Here is a 22,767-nt window from a genome sequence, read left to right as displayed (position 1 = left end):
AACACAGAGATAGGACAACATCATTGCTCTCTAGATTCCTTTCTCCTCTCCTGTTGGACAACATTTAGAGTCCTGCTGGTTGTAGAGAAGAATGGCCTACAGTGGATACTCTCCTCAAATCACCACAGCTTATTGAAAATATTGTAGTTCAATCATACTCATTGTTACTCAGAAATACCGTAGGTCCCCCTGTGTTTACTGGGGCTTACTTTTGGATTAAGTGTATATAGGACTGCAGATTACTTTTATATTCATTTTAGATTCAAAGGATTTTTCAAAATTGCTTTCCTATTTCCTCCTAGATAGCATATGCTCTCCTACTGCATCAGTGCAGAAAACCCCGTGGCAACAGCTCCAAAGGCCATCATTTGTACGCAGTGTTTTTCTATAGGTAGTCACTGGACCAAGTTAAATCCAACGTAAGTTAGGGATTCATCAAAGCACTGATACTCTTGCATTGTTGTTTTTCAGGTGTGGTCCCACATATCCTCTAAATATTTAGCCTAAAGGTACACTGCAGAGCCCGAGTATAATAATTATTCCAAAGATGTAAATTTAAAATTGCGTCAATCAGTCAAATGCAAGTCAAGTCCTTTCCCGGTTGAGCAAATCAACTTGAATCTTACCCTAAATCTTGAATGAACACTGTATTAATCACAGTACAGTAAACACAACAATACATTTGGGATAGAGGAAAACAGTAAATGTTACAGGTTAACACTCACGGCAAAAGACTGAGGTCTCCATTTTAGCTAAAGCTAGTTGTGTTTAAGTACAATTGAAATCAATGGGATTTAAATTAACCGCTAACATGTAATTGAGGCTTAAGCATAAACTAAATTTAGTTAGCTCAATTAGGGTCTGATTATCTAAAAATCCTTATGCCTACACAGTGAGTCTACACTCCTTCTTCTAGATAGTTTCTTTTAAAATGCTCCCAACTTACGGTTAATTAAAGAAGAGAAGGCTGTCAAACTGAAACATTTCCTTGGTAGTGCCTCTTAAAGATGGTGTGAGCACTTTGGAAAAGTAGATGTTAAATATTGATCAGTGCTGCATGTATTTCACATGAGTCCTTCCAGCATGTACAAACAGGTTGCTGTCACTCTACCAGCTATTTATTTTGACTTCAATGTTGATTTATCCCACTCTCCATAAATCCAGAGGTAAATAAGACTTGTATTAAATTTTATTTTTCACAACAGAGAAGGCAGAGAGAAAGACGGATGGAAATAGTTTTAATTCCACCTGCTTTGTTCAGAATGTAGGCCTGCTAGTCAAAGGTTACATTCCTTCTCACCAGTATACAGTGGTACCTCGGGTTACATACGCTTCAGGTTACAGACTCCACTAACCCAGAAATAGTCCCTTCGGGATTAAGAACTTTGCTTCAGGATGAGAACAGAAATCGTCCTGCGGTGGTGCAGCGGCAGCAGGAGGCCCCATTAGCTAAAGTGGTGCTTCAGGTTAAGAACAGTTTCAGGTTAAGAACGGACCTCCGGAACGAATTAAGTACGTAACCAGAGGTACTACGGTAAAATTTGCCCAGTGATCTTACTGCCATGTTCCCCTTTCTAAGCTTAAATTTCAGACTATAGGCATAAAATCCTGAGAGTTTTAGGTAGTGCCAGTGGGGAACCAATAGTAATGGGGTAAGGACATTGATGACATTATTCACATTTAGTGTTTAAAGCCCTAAACAACTTTGGCCCCAAACTTCCTGTAGGCCCACCTGGTTGTTAAGATCTCAGAGGGGGCCATCTTGGTAGGCCCTTCTGCCTTATTAGATGTATGGGGTGGTGGCAATGTGGGAGAGGGCATTCTCTGTGGCAATCCCTAAGTTGTGGAATTTCTTCCTCATGAGGTGCATCTGGCATCTACACAATGCAGTTTTTGGATAATGCTGAAGACACACCTCTTTACCCTGGCCTTTGACACCTGAGGCAGCTTAGGTCCAAGTCATCTGAAAGACCATATTCTCCAATGCGACTTTGCTTGGGTTTTGAGATCTTCAAGGGAAGCTCTTCTCTGAGTCCCACCATCCTCACAGGCACACTTGGTGGGGACACCAGAGAGGGCCTTCTCAGTGGCTGCTCCCAGACTCTGAAACTCCCTCCCTACAGAGAAGCTAGACTGACTAGCTTTTGTTGCACTATAGTACCAGAGTATCCTTCTCCCCCTGCCCCTGCGAACACGACAATAATGCAAGAACACTGTGGAAGCATCACAGAACAATGAACAAAATGGAATGATGTGTGGATGATCCCACTACTAATGCACAATTATTGTGTCAATGAGATGCTGCAGAATATATCTGTGAAAACATGCCCACCAGTCTGGAGAGACCCTTTAAAGGGTTGTGATATGCAGTTCACCATCCAAACAGTAATCAGGGAACTAAAAAGCACCTCGATCCTTTAGTATGGTTCCGCTCATCAAAATCTAAAAAATCTGTCCCATATTTCTCTTTCTTTTATCAACTACTGGCTTTGTGCAGCAGGCCCCATATTTTAAAATCAAGCTAATTCCCCAGATACATTTCCATGTAAAATCTGAAATTCCTAATTTGGTTCCCTATCTTGCGTGGTGAACTAAATTATTTTCACGAGCCCTTCAGGGCATATTGTCAGCACTGACTTACTGCAGTTATGCACCATATCCCAACCATTAACATCACTTCCAAATATAGTGTATTGACAAGGTACCTGGTACAGTGTAAATCCTAGGGACATTTGATCCAGATCGTTAAAACCGAGTGAAGGAAGCAAAGAACAGATCAGGTTACTAATTCAAACAAGCAATGAATTATTCATTCCATTATTAATTCGACAGGCCTCCAGCTATTTTTTCCCTCTCAGATAGGCTGCATTGAGTATACTTCTGCTGTTTTCTGGCACTGGGTCCATTTGTCTCTTCATAGCTGTGTCAAAGGATGCAGCAGATGCTTCTCCAACACCTTGTGACAATAACTTTCTTGTGCGCACTGAATGAGATAAACGCCAAGAAAGGTAAGGTAAGGCATTTTGGGGGCTGTGTTCTGGGCCCATTCGCCAAATCGTGCTTCTTTTTTAAATGGACTGCCTTTGCTTTGCTTTCCATGATCCTATAGGGTACTAACTCTAGAACATCAGTTGTCACGGTGCACTTGCAATGTGCTGTGTACTGATGGTGCTTCTTATACAAATCTTTCAGTAATCTGCTCCCTGTATACACTGCATATTTTTTTTTTGTATCCATACCTTAATCAGATGCATACATGGATCTCTTATGCGTATGATGCCCACAACTAATGTAATGGAGGCAGCGGGTCCAAGTGGGCAAAGGAAGTGTGGGGTCAAGCTTCCTCCACTGGAATTAACATAGAGCTGTATACATCTCTGAACTCTTGCATCCACAAGTATTTTCTGGATCAGGTTGACAGGGTGGAAGCTACTAGTCACCCAACACCCCTACTGAGAAGAATGGGTCTGCTGCAGCAGTGTATGTGCTTTGAGAAGAACAACAGAGAGCGAAGATTTGTTGATTTCAATAGAGCTGTAGATATGGAGATTTTTGTGTGTGCTTAGAACCATGTTTATAATGGTGTGCTAGAACAGTATTTTTCATTCTTTCTTTTCAATTATCACTGTAGGCATATAAACAGGTTTAGGGTAACCAGCAGGCCCAGTTGAGCAGGGTTAAAGTTCTTAGTGAGAAGCTGAAACTGTGTGAAGAAAGACAGAGTGACTAATGCTTTCCACTGGATTCTATTTCTAAATTCTATGGACCTGCAGCTGCATTTGAGAAGAAGATACTTAGTTTTGAAGTAGGCCTTCCTCCTCCTTACCACTTAATTTCAGATTTTAAAACAATGCTATTGCCAATTTAGGTATGCTTCCTCCAATCTTAACCAAAGTTTTTGTCTTCTTCCATTCAACTCCATAGCTCTCTGCAGCTATGATCTTCACCGCACGCCCAGATTCCCTCCAAAATGAGCTGGGCAACAGAACCTTGCTAGATATGCTGGATATTCCAGTGAAAGATAATATGCAATTATTCATTCTCTTAGATTTATGCAGGAATGAGAAGCTTTCCACTGTGTATAACTGTGGTCTAAACCACAGAGCCGCTTGGGCTTGCCGATCAGAAGGTCGGCGGTTCGAATCCCCGCGATGGGGTGAGCTCCCGTTGTTCGGTCCCAGCTCCTGCCCACCTCGCAGTTCGAAAGCACATCAAAGTGCAAGTAGATAAATAGGTACCGCTCCGGCAGGAAGGTAAACAGAGTTTCTGTGCGCTGTGTGCCAGAAGCTCCTTAGTCATGCTGGCCACATGACCTGGAAGCTGTCTGCGGACAAACGCCAGCTCTCTTGGCCTCTAGAGCAAGGTGAACGCCACAACCCCAGAGTTGTCCACGACTGGACCTAACGGTCAGGGGTACCTTTACCTTTAAACTTTATGTAGTAAAGGAATGTATATGATGCTGGCTCATGTTATCTATCTACTAGCTGTAGATCTTGCCCTGTGGTCCATTACAGTGTCTGATAACAATGCATTACACACTGATTGTAGCAGGTTAGGAAGGACAGAGGATTTCTCCTTTGCCTGTGGCAGTTATTTAGATTTTATTTGAATCTGCCTAGTCCCAAAAATTCTTGAGTGGATTACAGTTCATGTAAAGCATGTAAAATAACCAACTAATATTAGCAAAATGGGCAATAATACTACATTGTAGTGCGTTGAGTCACTATCTGGACACACATCAAACTGTTCACAAGATTGGTTCAATATGTCTTAATTGACTTCAACAAGCAAAGATTGTCAAATGAATGCTCCTTGGGTCAGCAGGAGAAAGGCATTAGGGAGAATGGCATTGTGCAGAAGAAGGAAAGACAAACCCACATTCAGAAATAAATTTTGGAGTTTTGGGGGTGGGGACTTACACCGCTATATATTTCTTCAAGTTGTTGCTTATAGATACAGTAAGCTACAGTGGCTGCTTAGTCAAAGTTGACCTTTAAATGTTTATGTTTTCTGTAGGCATCAAATGTGGTGGTGTCCTCTCAGCGCCACATGGCAACGTCTCAAGCCCAAATTTCCCTGGACTCTACCCGTACGATACAGATTGCATGTGGCTCATAGTGGTAACAGAAGGGTCCTCTGTTCTGCTCACCTTTCATCACTTTGACCTGGAATACCATGACAACTGTGAATTTGACTACCTCATGATTTACAACGGGATCTCGGAAGACCAAGGCAATCTCCTAGGAAAATTCTGTGGCACAAGCTTTCCTCCACCATTTACATCATCTTGGAACATCATGACTGTAATATTCCACTCGGATAACCATGTGGCCAGCCAAGGATTCTCTGCAGTTTACCAAAAAGGTTAGAATGGGCTTCAGTTGCAGCTTCTCTACGAAAGAGAGAATTGTTTATTTATTCGAACTATTTCTATGATGTCTTGCTTGCAACCTTCACAAGGTGATATACAAAAAATACATCAACATTACATTAAAAAGTATTTACAGAAAAGAAATGTCAGTCAACATTAGGACAGACCATGTATATGTCATGCTGTGTTGTACATCAGGGGACACAGCACCACCTTACAGATTCGGAGCCTCTCAGGAGGAATAAGCCTTTACAAGAGTGGAGCTCTAGGGAAAATTCAGCAGCAAGTACAATGTCTAAGCCGGCCAATAGAGCTGAATCTACTCATTAAGGCACAAGGCAAATCTGTGATTATAAAGACAGGCAGGGGTCAATACCACTTTAGGCAATCAAAACAAACAACGCGAGAGCTAGTGAAGGGAAAGAACAGGTAAAACAGAGGAGAAAAGAGGAGTCAAAAGTGAAGTAGCAAGCAAACAACGATTGGGAAGTGTAATAGGCCTATAAAGAACAAACACAGTGTGCCTTACTGTACAAACAGAGTCAGCAAGCATGAAGAGCCAGATATAGAGGAGAAAACATGCCTCGTCGTGTAGAGTGGTGAGAGAGTGAAGCAAGGCAAGAAACTGGCTAATATACTGAGAGGGTACTTGAGCTCAGAGAGAAAAAATAAAAGTGCACAGGCTGCAGGGGGAAGGTGGCGGCTGTCAGGGACACGAGTTCTTTTCTGGGACCTACCCCAGAGAACTTCTGAGGTCTGTAGATGCTCAGGTCTCAAAGTTCCATTCCGGTGCAGAAGAAAAGAGGTATGCAGCATCAGTTCCTGTGACTGGCAGGCATTACAAAGTCTCTGTGTTGGCTTGGCCTGCCTTGGTATACATATTTAGGAGCCTAGATTTCTACCTTGGTGTAGCCAATGGAGCAGTGCATCGACCTGGCTGTATCTCCAGTTTCTCCCGCTCAGGCTACTGTCCTTGCAGACCTTGAAAGTGCACCTTGCATGTCTGGATTTGGTGTGATTGAGTTGGTCTGTAGCTGTGGTGGGTTAGGATAAGAGGGAGTGACTAGACCAAGGTCATTCAGCTTCATGGCTGAGTGGGGAACTTAGTGTGATTCTCTGCAGACAGAATCCAATATATTACACTGCAGTGGTATACCACACTTTCCCAATCAGTTTCTACCAGCTGAAGGTGAGGGCAACTGAAGAAGGGCAGTTTAAAATTTAGTTTAAATTTTGCTTATCAATTATCTTTAGATACAGATTTCCAGAACATTTAGAAATCCTTGCTTAGGCTTCCTTTAAAAGCTCTTACATTTCCCTTTTCATATTAAACTGTAATCAAGCTACAGGATGGGTCCATAAAAATGGCATCATGGAGCAACTGAGATTTATTATGCTTACTCCTGGTGATTTCAAGAAAATAATGTGCAGAAATTGCAAATAAAAATGTATTTTCTTCTCAAGGGTTTTTCCTGAACAGCCACGGAAGGATTCAGGAGTAGTAACATTGGATTCTTTCCGTCTCAGGGGCCAGCACTGGCAGGAAAGGGTTTGCAAACTTAATTCTGCTCTCTCTTTACAGTTTTATTGCTTCTTGGCGTAATTGGAAGCAGAAATTGACCTCACAATGGGAACTTAGGCTGTGATTTGCAAACCAGTTCCAACTTAGAAAACCCTCTTGGTTTCAGTAAGGCTACCCCAGAGTAAGCAGTTTCAAAACAGCAACCTATGTCAACAAGCACAAAGTGCCTGTGGCTTTTGTTAATAGTGTTTTGTTTTGTAAAGTGATGGTGAATGACCACCATTCAAAGCAATGTTTCTCAAACTTCATGGAGTCATGAGGCCTCCTCCTTTATATGTGTGAGATCTTCTAGGCCTCCTACAACCTGGAAACTTATTTGAACTGAGAAAACCAAGGGACCACCCACACTTACATCTTGTCCCATGCATTTTAGGTACAAGTCTGCATTTCAAAGCACTGTGACCAAGCACTTGTTATTTTGCCCCAGTACTTTCCCCACAAAATCCTGCTGTTTAACGTCGACTCAGAAGAAGCAGCAGCTGTGCCTAGAAACATGGTCGAAAAGAAAGCCCCTACACCCCATGCATGCTGATTCTTTTTCATCTCATTCTTCTCATTCATTTCATTTCATTCTTCAATTCCTACATATGCATTAGATCTAGTCTTCTCTACTAGCTCCAGTGGGGGCTTCCAGACTGTCACTTTTGGAGGCAAAAGGGCAGATACAGGTTGGACAATTACAGTTGATTGGGGGGAGTCTTGCACAACAAACCCGCTTCCCCTAAAGATCAGAATTTTTTCTGTAAGAAAGTGAGGGGAAACGCACTGGGAAGTGTAGGTTGACACTTGCTTTGATACAATGTCATCTAACACTTCTGCAATGAAACCAGAATGAATGCTCATTAAATAAACTTGTCTAATCTCCCTGCAAACAAATCAACAGTGAAGATACAATGAAGGTAGTCTGGGAGCACTTACTGTGTCTCCTTTCACCTCATCACTTTTTCGTTTGAAATGGGCCTATAATCTTACTTCTCTCTTTGGAACCACTATCTGTCCTCATTTTCTATACTTTTCCAGTTTTCACATGCCTTGTTTTGGTTCTTTTTATTGCTTGGAGAGATGGAGATCTGTATGACAAAATTTATGTCCCTTTTCTGGGCAGGGGTGTAGGATGGGGGGGCGTGGGGGCCCCTCTGCCCCGGGTGTCATCCCTGAGGGGGTGACAAAATGGCACACCGCGGGGGCGGCACTTACCGCGGGGCCTGGCCTGCAGTGCGCCTGAACCTCTTGTCTCTCCTGGGAGTGGCACGGTGGCTCAGGCCCCGCACTGCCTGAAACAGCCCCTGTTCCTGGGTCTGCGTACACACCATATACGGTATTTAAAATGCACTTAAAGCACATGACTTTCCCCAAGGAATCCCGGGGACTTTCGTCTGTTAAGAGTGCTGGGAATTTTACCTCAGTGAGAGGTAAACTACACTTCCTAAGATGCTTTGAGGAAAGTAGTGTGATGTAAATGCAACTTGAATTGTAACCTCTCATTTTAATATGTTATGCTTTCTTGCTTCCAGATGTTTGTGGTGGGGTGCTCACCGGCCTCTCAGGATCAATAACAAGCCCTGATTACCCCGAGAATTACCCCAACAATGCCGAATGCCATTGGGTCATCCAGGCAACTTCAAATTCTGTCATCAAACTGATTTTTGTGGACTTCCAGATGGAAAACAGTGAGCAGTGCAATTTTGATTATGTGGCCATCTTTGATGGGCCAACTATGGGGGATACACTCCTCGGTCACTTTTGTGGGCATGTGAAGCCTCCGGACATCTCTTCTGCACAGGAACTGCTGGTTGTGTTCAAATCAGACTTTAACATTGCAGGCAGAGGCTTCAAAGCATATTTCTTTTCAGGTATGGAAGACAATTCTACCTTTACCTTATGCCAATATCAAGACAGCAGAGGCATGGCAAGTTTTGTGGAGTCTCTGTTAGCACAGGAAGTCATCCTGGGGTCCTTCCAGGCATGGAAATTTTAGCAGCACCTAAATATTGCTGGTTCTACTTTAAGCTGGAAGTGGAATGCCAACTCGGCTTCTAAACTTCTGGAATCCAAATAACATTGTGTGACCAAGAGGGAAGCCTCACTTAATTCCGCCCCAAATGTTTCAGGATGTGATTATCACTGGGATCCTGGTATGGGCAAAAGGACTAAATGCTTCCTCTTCCCTCACTCCAGCGCCACTACAATGCAAAGAGGGGAAGAAAAAAACATGGATACCGTATAGTGACAATGCTCTTCAGAAAGTGAATGGTTAAAGTGGCAGAGTTGATTTCTAGAGAGGAAAGACAGACCATAGAGAAGGAAATGGCTAGAGAAATGCAAGCAGGCCATAACTGGCTCCAAAACCGACTGAACAGCTGTGTGATAGGCCATTTGCACCATGGGAGATTCTGCAGCTATCCCACTGTTTATTTGTTTTATAGTCAATTTCTGAGCTCTGGAAGCAAAATGGTAGCTGAACAGGGAAAATATGGGAAGAGTATGCTTTGGTCCTGACCTTTATGCAGATGCATCTTAAGAGGAGAATGAACAAGTACAGCTTTTCTCAGAAAATACTTGGTGTGGAAGCAGCCTAGGGAAAAATGGGATATATCTACTCATTCCTCAAAAAAACTTAGCTTTTGTATAAATTGAGAGATGGATCCTGACCTCAGTAAAGCAAACAAACTAGCATTGCTTAAAACTGAAGTTAGTATTTCAGCCTTTGCAAATCTTAAACCTTTTATGATATGTTCCTAATCAATAGGATCCACCCTATGCTAAGCTTTGGCAACATTATATCAGTTTCTAATGTTCATTTTGAAGATATGTTTGCTTGTTGAGTATTTCTTCTGAATGCAATCCCACATCATGAAATCTGAGATTTACCACATCCTGGAGAACCTTGGTGTTTGACCAGCCTCCAGGATGTGGCAAATCTGAGATCTCACCACACTGATGCATATTCAGAAGAAATGTTAACCACAGAAAATGATTAGTAAAAATCACATTGTGGCAACTTTACCACATTCAAAAGGAGCGTGAGAATTAAGGCACAGAACTAATCTACACATTTAAAAAAGGGCACAACCTGCAGGAGCTATAAAACGTACAGGAGAGGGTTGCATGTTTTCTGCCTCACATTAAACACAAACATACAAAACTTTATTCCTAAGGAAAGCTAGCCTGTCAGCGAGAAAAGGTGTGCCTTGGTGTTCTCCCAGATGCACTACCTTTCTATGTACAGGGATTTCCCCATCCTTATCTGTATTATGAAGTTTTTTAGCCCTAGGACAGCTTTGCAATGTGCATTTTCCCAGAAGAGCTTGCCAGCTCTACGTCAGACTAGGGGATTTTGCTATAGGGCTTGGACAAAGGTCTCCCATTGGACACATGGGCTAGGGAATATGCTGTTAGGTTATTCTATGTCAGTAGGTATATATCAAACTCACTAATGCATACATTTATATGGACACCTTATCCTGGTGGTCGTATGCATTTCTGTGTTCATTACTTGTTTGTAGGACTGCATTGCAAAACTTGGAGAAGTGTGAATTTTGAAGGATGGCTACAGTTCAGTTCTTGTATTGTTTAAATGTGAACTGAATCCAATTTCTCCCCATCCCTAATCTATACATACACATCAGCATATGCAGATTTTATGCAAACCTCTTCTTTTGATGATGCATTTCCTCTTTTGGGTGATGAGCAAGTGGCTACCCTACAGCCAAGCGGGGGGGGGGCAGTTAAGAAGTTGAAATTGCATTTCCCATTGGGTTGAGGAGAGGGATGTGGGGGAGAGAGCACTACAAGAAATTAAAGTTCATTCTTTGGGCTGTCTGAATTGTATCACACTCTCTTTGTTCTGTAACCAGGTGCATGTCAGGAGGTGTACACAGCCGTCAAAGGAAATTTCTCCAGTCCTCAGTATCCCAACTATTACCCCAATAATATCAAGTGTCACTGGGCCATCCAGCTGCCCCCAGGATATCGAATCAAAGTCTTCTTCCTGGACTTGGATCTGGAGGGGCGGAACAGCCTGACAGATGGCTGTGATTATGACCATCTGGCTGCGTTTGATGGAGGCACCGAGAAGGCGTCTCTGCTGGGGAAGTGGTGTGGGAGAGAAATGCTGTCTCCTATTATATCCAGTAGAAACAAGCTGCTATTGGTCCTTCACACAGACAGGAACACAGCCAACCGAGGTTTCTCTGTTGCATACATCGGAGGTATGGCCTACCATCTGATCTCTTTCACCCAGATTTTCTGTTGTGTGGAATATTTGCGCGGGGCGGGGGGGGGGGGAGTTTATGAACAAGAGAATCCAGAACAAGCCTGAAGATAATAATCATTGTTGAAAATGAGCATGACACACAAATGATAAGTTGTCAGAAAGTACTTGCGTTTGTGTGTTGGGAGAAAATACCAAAATTATTAATGCAGTGGCATACAAATTATATAAAATTTTGAGGGAAAGCTATGCAATCAGTAGTTTTCTGTTTTGCGTGCAGTTTCCCATTGTCATTATTAAATACACATGGTCAGAAAGTATTTGGTAGTTCATACTTCGTTTCAGGAGAAATATGGGCAATTTTTCAACCCTTGCTTTGCTATTTCTTTACTCTAATATTTACTTATCACAGGTTGTATTTCTGTGATGAGCTTTGCAAGAGGCCAGCTGCATAACAGCTAAAATTGGAAGTCTTGTTTAAGTCATCTAGAGTGAAGTCATCCAAGACAGATTTTCTGCAGTATACTTGCTCTGTCTTGTGTCATATTGGTTTATATTGTGTAGGCTGAAATCTGGTGAGCTGGTATTGGTCAACACCTGGTCCAATCCTTGGCAGAATGAGTTGGACATTTTATTTTGAATATTCTCAGTTGTTTGGTTCTGTTCATTTTAGTGCTGCAAAGTGCATACTTCTTCACTGTGGGTTCATGCAGTCATAATAAACAAAATGAGAGAAGCTTTAGAAGAACTGAGGTACTAGATCAGACCAGAGCTCCTTTGACTCTTGGTACCAGCTAAAATATACAGGATAAAGAGGTTGGCTGCAAGGACAAAGATAAACACCTGTATGTATGTATGTATGTATGTTTATTAGACCAACACTTCACCTTCTCAAATGACTTCAGGTGCTTCCAGACATGGACAATGTCGTAAGGGCCAACCCGATACATTTTGCCGCTGTAAGCAAAATGGCTGACAATGCCCCTGCCCCCATGACCCATCCCTCCGCAAATCCGGGTCCCGATCCTGCCCTCTCCCTGCTCTGGGTGTCATGCCTGTGCTGCTGCCAGCCCCGTCACTGCAACTGTACCCTCACCTGCGACTGCGCCCATGCTGCTGCCACAACACAACAGCGCAGTACAAGCTGCAAAAATAATTGGGGATGCATAGATCTTAAATGGATGTGTACAGTGCTGAAAGGGAGGGCGCAGGATCTCGGACAAGAACTCCCAACTGTCATGATCAGGGGCTTCATATCCTGTGTCACCAGTAGCATAAGCCCACCACACTGGGTTCTGATGTGCCATCTAGACAGTAATACCAACCTGTTCAGCACCCAGTCAGCTGACCCCCCAACGACCAATCCCAGGACGCCATGTCCTATAAAGGTTTTGCCTCAGAGCTTGCTTGTCTTTAGCAGTCTGAATGGCTTCCCTCAGAAGTGAGCCTAAGCCCCTGCTCCCTTTCTCTGATATTTCTCTTGGATCTTGGGTTTGACTAAATGTATGCTTCTGCTTTGGTCCTTGACCTCTGCTTGTTTTGGACAGGACACCTGCTTCTGGCTCACATGGGCTGACAACAAGCTCCATTGGGTCCCAGAATCTTATTGCCTGGAGCCTAACTCTTGCTGAAATCTGGCAGGATAAGATCTATGATGCCTAATCATACATAATAAGCATCACTCACACTTTCACTCCAGACACACACACACACACACCTAAAGCTGGGCAGCAAACAGCAGTCTTGCTATTGACTAATAGTGTCTCAGGGATGTGTGAGGGATGATTTCTATCTTATTTCTGCATGGGACATTCCTTCCTGCATAGTACCAATGACCAGCCTTGTATGTGTTTGCTGAACTGCACACCAGGAACTGGTTTCTTTGTCCCAGGTCAGAGCCAGTGGTGTCAATCTCCTGTGGTGGATATTAGGAAATGAGCAGCAGTTAAGAGATGCACCTTCTATTTCACATTGCTGTTGTTAAGCTGGAAGTAGGGTTTTAAATTACCAACCGAATGTATTTGAGGATTTCTCAGTGAGCTTTGAAAAAATGAACTCAGGAGTGAAAAGGCCTAATGAACCTTCCCAAACACTAAACTCTATGCTGCCCAGAGTCACATCTACAATCACTGTGGTGGTGTCGATTATTATCTAGTTTCAAATCTGTGCTTTAGCTCATACTATTATTTTCTGCACAAAGATAATATTATTTTCTGTATGAAATACTGTGTACCACTAAAGCAAATGTTTCAGTTCACTTAAAATTTTGAGCCTGTGGCCTTTACCACTGGTTATGTCTTATTCCCTGATTCACTTGGTAAAGTGCAACTTCATACTCAGGTTGGATCACTAACAAACATTAGCCGGGTAGCTCTTTGAGGCTCTGCTTTCTGTTAAGCCCTGGCAGGGGCAAACGAAGGGGGGGCATCCCTGGTGCTATCACGGACAAAATTATCAATTACTGACCTACCCTCCATGAGGTGGTTTGGGACCCGGCGCTGGAAGCCTGCAGCCAAATATCTGGTCAGGCAATGCATATATGCCCACATAGGACTTTAGAACACAGGATATAGACTTCCCTTTAGACAGCGCTGTATCAGGTCCACTGATATATCTGGCTAAGACAGTGTGATTCATCTGTGGGAATGCTGTCAGCTATTTGTTATGAACCTCCGGTGATTTCAGGGAAGGTTCTTCCTTTTGTTTCCCCTCTCGCAGTTGTCCTCATGAATGTCAGCTGCACACGGACAGAGTTTCAGATCCAGATTCCCACACAGTCACTGGCTCAGCTGGAGAGGAATAAGATATATTTAGGAATCCCGTCCTGCCCTGCACAAGTGGTCGGCTTGAATTTTAGGATACATGCAAGGTTTGAAACCTGTGGTACAGAACCGCAGGTAAGTGATCGGTGTGTTTTTTAATAAAAAAGTTAGGCCTGTATAAATTAAGGCCATGCCCAAGTAAAATATGTTGGCTGCCTGGGCCTTGTATTCTGCATCAGCAGAAGGCACAATTATTATCATTTGTTGCCTCTGGACCAATCCTCAGAGCATCTGCTCCTGGATTTGTTTCCGTAGCCGAATTAGTGAAGTTCTCCTGTGTGGATTACTTGCTGTCCCTTACTGCTGGCTGCTTCCTTTGCTTGTTCAACATAAATAACAGGGAACTACAAGGCCAACACACAGTTGTGTCATTGAATGGATAAGAGGAGAAGAAGAAGAATTACTATTGGAGGAGTGAAGACGAGGCAGTGCAGATGCAGTTATTATTTATCTTGTACATTTGATATGCCACCTTTCTTCCACCATGGAACTCAAGGAAGTGTACATGGGGGATCCCATGGGAGTCTCCCATCCTGGGTCTCTCACCCCACCTTCTCTCTATTTCTGTCTCTCTCGCACACACATACTCTGACATTTCTCCACACCACCTCTGAGATGTTACACACAAACACACAGGGGAAATGTTACATCTAGGGGTGTGTATTTGAAGGAATGGAAAGAACTATTTGGGGTTAAGCACATTCTAACGTTTGTTGATGGTTCTCCCCTTTCCCCCTTTTTTATCCTCACCACAACCCTATGAGGTAGGTCAGGCTGAGAAGCATCTGTCTAAGATAAAAGTATCCGCCATTATACTCTGAAGTAAGCGGCCTGTGAAGTGATGCCTGGATAAAAGTTTGCGGTGTAAATGTGGTGTTTTGTTTGAACTGTACCTCATGTGGCATCCAAGCATAGGCAGAAAGCTCATCATGACTCAGTTTTTGTTCTAAGAAGGTTTTCCAACACTCTGGCTGATTAGCCTGGTCTAATGATTTTTCTGGAAGAAGGTTTCATGATAATCAGAAAGCATACCGACCACTGAATGGGGAACTCAGATCTGGGGTTTTTTTTACTAAGCAAAATCCTTCCAGATGTTCAGCATGTGTTAAATTATCCTCAGGTTGCACAAAGAAAAACTAAGAGCTAAACCAGAGTAACATTTAAGGTGGAGTTTCACACATTTGTTGGGCACTTTTAAAAATGCAAATAGCAGCCTCTGCTAGGGGGTGTTAAATATCAGGATCAAAGCAGGGAGAATTTAACTCCTTCCACCCTTCTGCAGACCTTAGAAAAAGATCTCATTTTAAGCACTGGGAGGAAATTTCCTCTCAGCAGCTAACAAGAGTGAGTGTACTTCAAATAGGATTGTGGCATGGAAAGAAAAGGTTAAAACACCACAGCACCAATAACACCTTCAATTACCACTGTGCTGCTTTGGGGTTGTTGTTTTTAAAACCACCGAAAAACTGCTCCTAAGTCCCACATTTTGTTTTAATATAATTTAGTATATTTTTTATTGATTTATCATAAACATACATACAAACTGACACATAATCATACAAACCATAACAGAACCATACGCTGAGTATATTTTGTATATATAAAAAAATTACAGAGGTGCAGTTCCATATAGCCAAGATTTTAAGATGAGTCTATGTAGTGGCGCTGTGGTCTAAACCACAGAGCCTAGGGCTTGCCGATCAGAAGGTCAGCAGTTTGAATCCCCGCAATGGGGTGGGCTCCCGTTACTCTGTCCCAGTTCCTGCCAACCTAGCAGTTAAAAAGCACGTCAAAGTGCAAATAGATAAATAAGTACCGCTCCGGTGGGAAGGTGAACGGCGTTTCCATGTGCTGCTCTGGTTTCACCAGAGGTGGGTTAGTCATGCTGGCCAAATGACCCAGAAGCTGTCTGCGGACAAACAGCGGCTCCCTCGGCCTATAGAGCGAGATGAGCACCGCAACACCAGAGTCGTCCGCAACTGGACCTAACACTCAGGGGTCCCTTTACCCTTTACCTTGTATAGTCCAACCACAACAAGGAGTCATGGGAGGAGTACTTATATGAGTCTCCATATTTATATAATTTAAAAAATGGAGACGGATCCACTTCAGAACTGTCTGATTTGGCTTCACCCCAAACTACATGTCTAAGTCTGACCAGATATTCAGATAAAGCTGTGTTCCATACATTAGGAAAACATACGGTACCTCTCTCATAGGAATATTGGATGATTTCCAGTATAGGGCTATCTGGCTACTGATAGTAGCACCAGCACTATATTTTTGTAAGTTATAGGTGATACATTTTTGAAAGTAACCAATGCTTTGGGGTGCAGTTATTGTCTGAGTCCTGGGAAATTTCATTTTAGGTCCCTGTCATCTGTGAAGCTGCTGATGTGCAGGTGGCAAGGCTCACGTTAAAGACCCTAGATTAAATAACTTGTCTATGGCCACCCAGTGAGCAGAGAAAGAAAGAGGAAACGAGGGGTGCTCATTCCTCGGTCAATGGCTTGGCAGTCAAAGGTGCTGAGCATCCAAACGACATTGAAATGAGGCTATGCGCTGCTGGGGAATACTAGATAACTTGTAAATTATTCATAATATTTTCATGTATTTATTTTCAACATATTTTCATAACCGTGGGAGCTAAGCCAAGCTTCCTCATGACATAGTTTTGACTTGTCATGATCAAAGAGCTGGTAGTCATAAGTTCAACTTGTTTCCCTTTATTGTACCATTTTGTGATTCCATGAGGTGTGTGTAAAAGAAGAGAGGAGAGGCCTTTTGCTTCATTCATTCCTCACCTGCCAGTCTAGGTAGGTCAGTCATACCAGGCCTGAGGTTCTCTGGTCCCTCTGCCTCCAGATGAGAGTGATTTCTGTGGATCCAAGGGGCATATTTATGAGGGGAAATGAGAGATCACCAAGCCTTCCCAGCTCTTCCCTGAACCCCAGAGACTTTACTTTTCTCTGTCAGATCCAACGTGTACAGCCCTGTGAGGGCGGGAAATACCACTTTGAGTCCAGCAGAAATGCACCCAAGTCCCCAACAGCCAATTTTATTAAGTTTATTTAGAATAAAAAGACAAGGTAAAAGCAGAATGGTACATCAAAAAGAAAACATTTCAAGTCTATTTCTCTTATTGTAGCTCTTATAAACATGCTCCTGGCCTCCTCAGATAGATGGTCGGCTGAGGGACCTATTTGGCAACAGTCATTTTTTAAAGAGTTTCTGGCCCAGGTGGGTCTTGATTGACAGGTGGCTATGTCCCGCCAATCACAAGGCAGTCACTCACATAGGCAGAAAACACCCAGGGGCTAAAACAGTCAAGGTGGCAATAAGTTGGAGGTGGGGGCTGTTAAGGTGCCTTTCCTGGACTGTGGGCATGACTTCTCTGCTGTGACAGAGAACAAGCGATACGAGGCAATCTTAAGGTGATGGGAAGGAGCCGTAGCTCAGTGGCAGAGCATATCTGCTGTACATACAACAGTTCTCAAGTTCCATCCTCAGCATCTCTAAGTAGGTCTGGGAAAGATTCCCTGCCTCAGACCCTGGTGAATTACTGGCAGTCAGCATAGACAATACTGAAGCTGGTGGACTATTGGTCTGAGTCCAAACAAGGCATCTGCCTATGACAAGTCACCATAAATGAGGCTTTATGGGGCTAAATGAGGCCACAGTATGAAATAAACCACTTTTAAAAAATACGTCCAGAACAAGGGTCTAATAACCATGTGCATTTGTTGCTTTATTTTTGGCAATGATGTCACAGCAGGTCAGATGTCCAGCAGCACGATGGGATGATAATCCAATGAGTAATCCAATTTTGCTTTCTCTAGTTTCATGGAGTTTGAGAAGGACTTTTTTTTCTGGCAGCAGATCCGTCTGCTTCCTTTGTGCACTCTTTGAAAGGGGAAGCTCTACAAGCGTTTTAATGCAGGTTCTTCTGATAAAGGCCTACATTGATTGACTGATGTACTGTGGCTGGAAGGAAGGGTATGGACTACCAGTAGAATAAAAAAAGAATTATTCACCAGCTGTGAGTAGCTCATAATCAGGCCAATCGTATTGATTTTCTTCCCGTCTGCTCTGCATCCATAGCATATGCAAGTCAGATAGTGGTACCAAAGATTCCATCATGGAAATATAAAAATCAGTACGCGTGCTGAATATCAAAGACAAAATGCACATAACTTCCCTCTGCTCTATTCAAAGCTTGCTCCAGTTTGACACTAGTACAAACTGTAATCCACCTAATTATCTCGCTGTGTAAATATACTGTGTCTTCCTGACCTAAAACTTTACCTGTAAACCTACCAAGTTATGTTGCCACCTATCTTTTCTCTGTATAGCCCTGCATAATGCTGTGATCCACAAAGCTGAGCACAGTTAACTGTCCAGGGGTGGTGGCCCAACAGGGGCCTCTCAATAAGCATCTGATTTTGCCTGGCACTGCAGAAACCCAAAAAGATATTGAGCACAGGGCAACCGCAATATGTTGCTTGAGAGCTGTGTTCAGCTTGGTTGTTGTGGAGCTGGTCAGGCCCACCTGGATTCTGTTGCCTTGCATGGCATTATGCATCTTGTTTTAGCTAGAAAACAAAGAGGATTAACAATAAAATTATTTAGATATATATAAATTTATTTATTTGGTTTTTCAGATTAAACTTTTACTGTCACATATCAAACATACAACATAAAAACAATATTGCAAGGAATCTCCTGGACTTCACTCCCCACCCTTTGTGGTCTTATTGTTAATCATTTCCTCCTGCATCTTTTATGATAATTCAAATCTTTTACATCTCCATTGTGTCCAAAACTCACCATTAAGCTACAAGTGATATCCCAAACCTACTCATGATTTTAACTGTTTGCAATGGTTTTTAAGGTTATAATTTCCCCCCATTCCTTATTAAAATTTTGGTCTTCCTGATTTCTGATTCTTCCGGTCATTTTAGCCATTTTGGCATAATCCATCAACTTGATCTGCCCTTCTTCTCTGGTAGGTAAAGTCCCTACCGGATTAAAAATAAATTAGTACCTCACAAAGTAAACCTTAGACAGCCTTACTGATTTTCTTCCCGTCTGCTCTGCATCCATAGCATATGCAAGTCAGATAGTGGTACCAAAGATTCCATCATGGAAGATTTATTACTAATGTAGAAAAGGAAGGTGTTCACTGGCTGCACGGTGTTAAAATAAAACACTTTTCTTTTGCTTGTGTTTCTTCTTTTATAGAAAAGAAACAACACGTCTGTGATTGTCAGCATCCTGTATATTGACTTTTCAGATGGAAATCAGGAGGACATTCACCAGTATGAAGTGCAGTGTGAACCCAAAAGGAAAGAGGCCTCTGTGAATCTTATCTCTGGCTCTGATCCCTACAGACTGAACCAGTATGCAGAGAACCTGGTGGAGTCCCAACAGCAGGATATGGAGGCGGCAGAAGTCTATGAGAGCAAGGGCCAGGACACCAGTGACATTGTCTTCATCAGCATCTGCATTCTTGCTGGGGTTCTCATGATCATTGCTATTGTCGGGTTAGTCTTGCTATAGGAATGCAGCCTTTCGGGCACCTATCCTCTTGGCACTCCTTCCATGTCAGCTACTCAATGAGACTCACATGAGAAGCAGCTTGTTCTGGAGCTGGGTTAAAATGCTCACTTATAGTGGCAACTCACCACATCAGACTAGCCTTGTCCCCTGCCAGTTTAGATCTGAACAGGACTCCTGAGCTTTTGCTCAAAATCACACGCTTAGAGTGTATCTGCGCCAGCACAGCTTCTTAATACTCGTTTTCATTTAATGTAAATTTGCCCCTCATTTCCCCAGTACTAATCTTCGTTGGTGGCAAGGGGAAATTATAGGTATAAAAGGAGAATTCCTGGATGCCAAGATCGAAGTTTGGGGCAAGTGTTTTTTGGTGAGAGAATCCCAGCAGAGATTTATAATCACAAAACATGCAGCAAAGTGTGGGGGGGGGGGAGGCTGTTAGATATTTAAAATACATCCTTGTGAGTTCCAAAATGGTCCCTTTTCTCTCAGCATAGAAAAAGATCACACGTTTGGTACATTAAAAATTGGTTTACTTACAAACATGTCAGGTTCATGTACTTTTCCATACATCATTCGGAAAACATAGGCAGTAAAACTTGACTTAGTTACAGTGATGAAAGTTCCTAAATTATTGGTACAGGAACACAAGAATGGCTTGTTAGAGCCATACAGTCTGTGCTTGGAGCAACCAGCTCAGACCTCACACGTTGAGCTTCTCAGACAGGTTGGGAGAGAACAATAGGTTTGATTACCTTCCTCCCGAGGTGAGGGGGTGTGACCTAGCTAAGCCTGACATGTTGGGTTGCTCTGTGGTTTTAACACCTTCGTGCATTAATTAGACTTAAGCATGTTGATTATATGAGGCTGAGAAATTTTGTATGTATATGTGATCACCTCTCTTAGAATAATTGTGGATTTCTGGGGATTTCAAAAAAATAGTACTGCTTACGCACAATTACTTCTGTCATCATACACATCAATAACTTTGAAGCAGTATTCAGAAGAGATGGGTGTGAAGAGGTATACTTTAACACTGAAAAAGGCAATCTCAGTATTAGGAATAGGATATGAAAATCAAACAGCAAGTAATGTGTATGCCTTCACATAAACTGCTCTATGGCGTGTCCCTGTTTAAAATTCTATGTTCAGTTCTCTCACCCCATCTCTAAAAGGGTATGGTAGAGGTGGAAAAGATACAAAATGGAGAAACTAAAATGATTAGGAGAGATGGAGCACCTTCCCTTATGGAGAAAAGCTTAAGAAGATAGAGAGTCTTAATGTTGCTTTAAAGAGTGGTGTGACACTTGAACTGCTCTTTAACCCTCCTGCTTGTGTGAAGAAACTAGTGATTAAAGAACATTAACAAGTAACTAATCCACATTAAGAGATCTTGAGTGTGTACTCTTGTCTCCTTTGAGAAGATATCACACTGCTTATGGAATAGTGGAAAAATCACAGCAGCCTGTAAGAGACATTGCAGCAGAAGTATTATAGTTCCTTAGCATCTTGATAACCTATAAACCAGATGCTTTTGTACCCATTAGGAGCAGAGGGTTGGTGTGTTCATATGCCAAGGGTAGGGTGAGGAACCCACAGTTTGTTCATACTACATATTGCTCTTTAGACTTAAGAAGTCAGCCTCTGACATGATAAAAAACTTTTAGAGTCTTGAAATAATTCAGAGCCAGTATTCCATCTCTCTTCTTAAAGAAAAAATATGCACATCAATTCTTCCCTTTCTTAATAAAAAATCTAGCTTTGTTTTTTTGAAAAATGTTTTTTTCTAACAATCTAGCTGGTCTTCCATTTAAAACCATAAAGCAAATTTAAATATTCCTGTGACAAATCCAAAAGCTGGTTTTTAAAGTAACAAGTTTATGAGTACAAATCACCTGGGGCAGAACTACACTCGTGGTTTATAACGTTAAGGAATGATTTTCATAATGGAGATGGACACATTACATTTTGCTTGTAATGTTCATAATGTGTTATTAAAATTTGACACCAGAGGACGCTGCAGAGCAACCAGGAACCAGCAGTAGGGAAACTGCGTTTTGACGGATTAAAAACAAGGTAAGGAACATTTTTAATTTACCAGTATGCCCTGTGATGCTTTAGAACGATCTATCTAATACCGTTCCAATAACAGTTAAAAGGTCAGTGTGGATCCAGCCCTGGAATCCTATACCCTGTTGAAAGAAATAAGTGCTGATCAAGTGTGTAGGTCCCCTTATGGGATTTTAGCATATGTACAGGTAAAACAGGAGTAGACAGAAGTTAAGCCTTCTTAATATTTTTGTCCTGGTAGTGATCTTGCCTTGCATGGGCAATGTTAACAAACCTATATTTTGTTTTAAGCTTCAAAAGGTCTGATAGTTCATGAGTTCACAATTCTCTGATTACATGCGATACTCATATATTTAAATAATCACTTCTTAGCACATGATATTTCATGATAAATTCATGAAGTTCTACTTAAATGATTTCCACAGAGTGCCTATTTGAGCAAGTCGGTTTCACTTTTAAATGACCAAGAGAGACAGCTATGGCAAGCCTTCAAGCGCTTTATTTCTGAAATGTTGCACATACAGTGCTTTGCCACCTTCAGTCTCTTGATGCTGCTCATAGCTTCTTAAACCTAGCAAGGGAAACCAATAACCATTGTACTAACAGTGGGGGACTGGCTATGGCATAATTACAAGTGAAAGGTTCCCCCATTCTGCTCCTTGAAAGTTCTGTACTACAGAAAATCTCAGGGACAGGACAGAGTAAGTTGAATGTGGTGTGAATTTGTATGAGAGTGCATGAATTGTAAAGAAAAAATAGTTGTTTCTGGGTCAAAAGCATGGGACACCTCAATATAATTCATTGTCCTTTAATCTGGCTGCACCAAGAAAGCCACATCAGACACAACAATATTCCTCTACTTGCCTATACCAGAACTCTTAACTTCCATTACTCCTTTTAAGTCACGAAGAATATTAGGTTTCATGAATAAAGTAGCTGACTTCTTGATTCCCTATTTTTAGTTGTAAAGCCACTTCAGGGTCCTTTCCCAAAATTCTCAAAAGTTTATTTCCAAAAGTTACATATATGTGATCCTACTATGATGTAAAAACATCTCAAAATAAACCTTGTGTCCAAACATGGTCCTGACTCTCCAGGATGGAGGATATTTATTTGGGTAGCAATATCCCCCCCACCCCCAGAATGAACTATC

General features: G+C 42.2%; 1 protein-coding gene across 1 annotated transcript; it reads left to right on the top strand.

Moving 5' to 3' along the window:
- Positions 1-2,094: 2,094 nt before the first annotated feature.
- On the top strand, positions 2,095-22,664 carry CDCP2 (CUB domain containing protein 2). Its single transcript, XM_083742646.1, has 6 exons — positions 2,095-3,008; positions 5,017-5,364; positions 8,468-8,806; positions 10,811-11,164; positions 13,885-14,063; positions 19,230-22,664. The coding sequence occupies exons 1-6, from the start codon at positions 2,933-2,935 to the stop codon at positions 19,545-19,547; spliced, it is 1,614 nt and encodes a 537-aa protein (XP_083598772.1). The 5' UTR covers positions 2,095-2,932; the 3' UTR covers positions 19,548-22,664.
- The last annotated feature ends 103 nt before the right edge of the window (positions 22,665-22,767 follow it).

This window comes from Podarcis gaigeae (genome assembly GCF_964106915.1).
Source record: "Podarcis gaigeae genome assembly, chromosome: 6".
NCBI classification, from domain to species: Eukaryota; Metazoa; Chordata; class Lepidosauria; order Squamata; family Lacertidae; genus Podarcis; species Podarcis gaigeae.
Note: the sequence above shows the minus strand (reverse complement) of the source record. Positions and strands in the feature narration are given on the sequence as shown.

Bases quoted from the DNA above. Each gene is read 5' to 3' on its own strand.
- CDCP2 (XM_083742646.1), top strand. From the start codon at position 2,933: ATGCAGCAGATGCTTCTCCAACACCTTGTGACAATAACTTTCTTGTGC. The intron at 8,807-10,810 runs GTATGGAAGACA...TTCTGTAACCAG, and splicing joins CAAAGCATATTTCTTTTCAG to GTGCATGTCAGGAGGTGTAC. The intron at 11,165-13,884 runs GTATGGCCTACC...CCCCTCTCGCAG, and splicing joins CTCTGTTGCATACATCGGAG to TTGTCCTCATGAATGTCAGC.